Raw genomic sequence first — 1,840 nt, forward strand, 5'->3', positions numbered from 1 at the left:
GGGGAAGGGGGGGAATCCCAAGATTTTTTTTTCTAGATTAAATAAAAAACCAACCTGATATGGCATCAGGCACACCAACATTATCATGACATTATATTACACTGTATCAGTATGATACGCTATAAGACACTCGATACCAACAGAGAAAAGCGGCTCTAATTTCCGCTACTCCAATAATGGCACTTTGGAGATTTAATTAATCAATGTCATCATACATTTGTTTATCATGATGTTGTCATGATGATTGTTAAGTAAATAAATGATGAACCATTATCTATTGTTAAAACGAATAATGCCAGTTATTCTTATTATTCCATCTTTAATACATTCATGAAATGAAAATTTTATTTTTGAAACACGGTATGTGTCCTCATTCAAACAAAGCGTTATTTGCTGCCTGAACGTCATTCGTTGAACTGTAACAGTTTATCTCATTGTTTGTTGTTGTTGTTGTTGTTGTTGTTGTTGTTGTTGTTGTTATTGTGTGTGTTTGTGGTAGCCTATCCGTTCGAAATGTTGGGAGCCTCGAAGAGCGTGCTCTTCGCCAGGGCCACCGCCTCCCTTGGGTAGCGGGTGAGGCAGTCCAACCTCCCTGAATCCTCCCCCGAAGAGATGCCACCGCCAGTTTGTTGTTGTTGTTGTTGTTGTTGTTGTTGTTGTTGTTGTTGTTGTTGTTGATAATGATGATGATGATGATATTATTATTATGTCACACATTTTTGTTTACAAATAATCCATCTTCGATTTGACACCATTTCAAGATGCATGTAAATACATGATCAGCAATTAAGACTTTCAAGTGAGCGAGCAATGGAGCTATAATTATGATAACCCAGGTTCTTTTGTCTGTTCCACAGGACGAAATACGCATCGAGTCCAAGATGTCGGATAAACTCAACTGCAGCGTGTGAGTAGTTTTGTGGGTTTTTTAAATTCTAAGTAAAAAGAGTGTAAATGCATGGGCTTAATAATGCTCCTATCAACACTAATAGATTATCTAAGAGGCGGAATATCCGAATTTAACGCCCGTCTCCGATAGGACCGAACCAGATGGGTTGAGAGCCTTTGAACTCCATAAAACGACCAGAGTTCAAGAATGCCCAGTCTATGATTCGAACCAGGGACATTCGCTCCGCAGTCCAGCTCGATACCATTTGAGCTAAACGAGTACCCGTTTTTATTCATTTTTGAATAAAAGAATTCTTCTCAGAGTTCCATAGACTAACTTCTGACAGGACAATTCAATGGTAGTAGGTGGTTGGCGGGTGTCCTGATGTGGTTTGCCCCTTCTTTCCTATAAAAAGTATATCGTTATCATCACCCCTCCTTCTAATTTGTTTGTTACTCTCTTACAACTCGTCTAATATTCGACACTTAGATGTCATAATTGTGTTGCAAGTGTCGTAAACGCTTACTAAAACAAATAGTGCTATGGCGCATGAATGTTGTCCATATGAACTTCAAGCTTTGGCGAGCTGAAAAGAAAACACTGAGCTCTTTAGCGCTGTCGTTACCAACTTGCTTTATATATATGTAAAATGGCAAAGACGAAGTACTTCTGTCCGTATGATTTCATAAGAAAGTCATGTCAATATAGATCTACTGGTAAAGGCTATGGCAGCCACCTCTCTATGATAAAAGATCCATTTTTCCTGGTGGTAATGATTTTGCTTTAAGACAACAGTGTCTTCATTTTTATAGCAAATTGAGGGCGTGTATGAAGATTTCTCTCTGAACTGAGAGAAAATTATATATTTATTACTGAGACAAAGATAAAGTATTTCTATCTGTGCTTACTTAAAGTCATTTCTACAGAGTAGTAAATTCGTAGTAGCCCACC

At 38.0% G+C, this 1,840-nt stretch overlaps 1 protein-coding gene across 1 annotated transcript in view; it reads left to right on the forward strand.

The window, feature by feature from the left end:
• LOC101863036 (stAR-related lipid transfer protein 6) overlaps window positions 1-1,840 on the forward strand; it is a gene marked incomplete in the record, with an annotated part of 7,527 nt that overhangs the window by 958 nt on the left and 4,729 nt on the right. The window contains 1 exon segment of the mRNA XM_013084766.2: window positions 858-907. Within this exon segment, the coding sequence (XP_012940220.1) occupies window positions 858-907 (50 nt within the window).

Source organism: Aplysia californica, unplaced genomic scaffold (assembly GCF_000002075.1).
Source record: "Aplysia californica isolate F4 #8 unplaced genomic scaffold, AplCal3.0 scaffold00316, whole genome shotgun sequence".
Lineage (NCBI taxonomy): Eukaryota > Metazoa > Mollusca > Gastropoda > Aplysiida > Aplysiidae > Aplysia > Aplysia californica.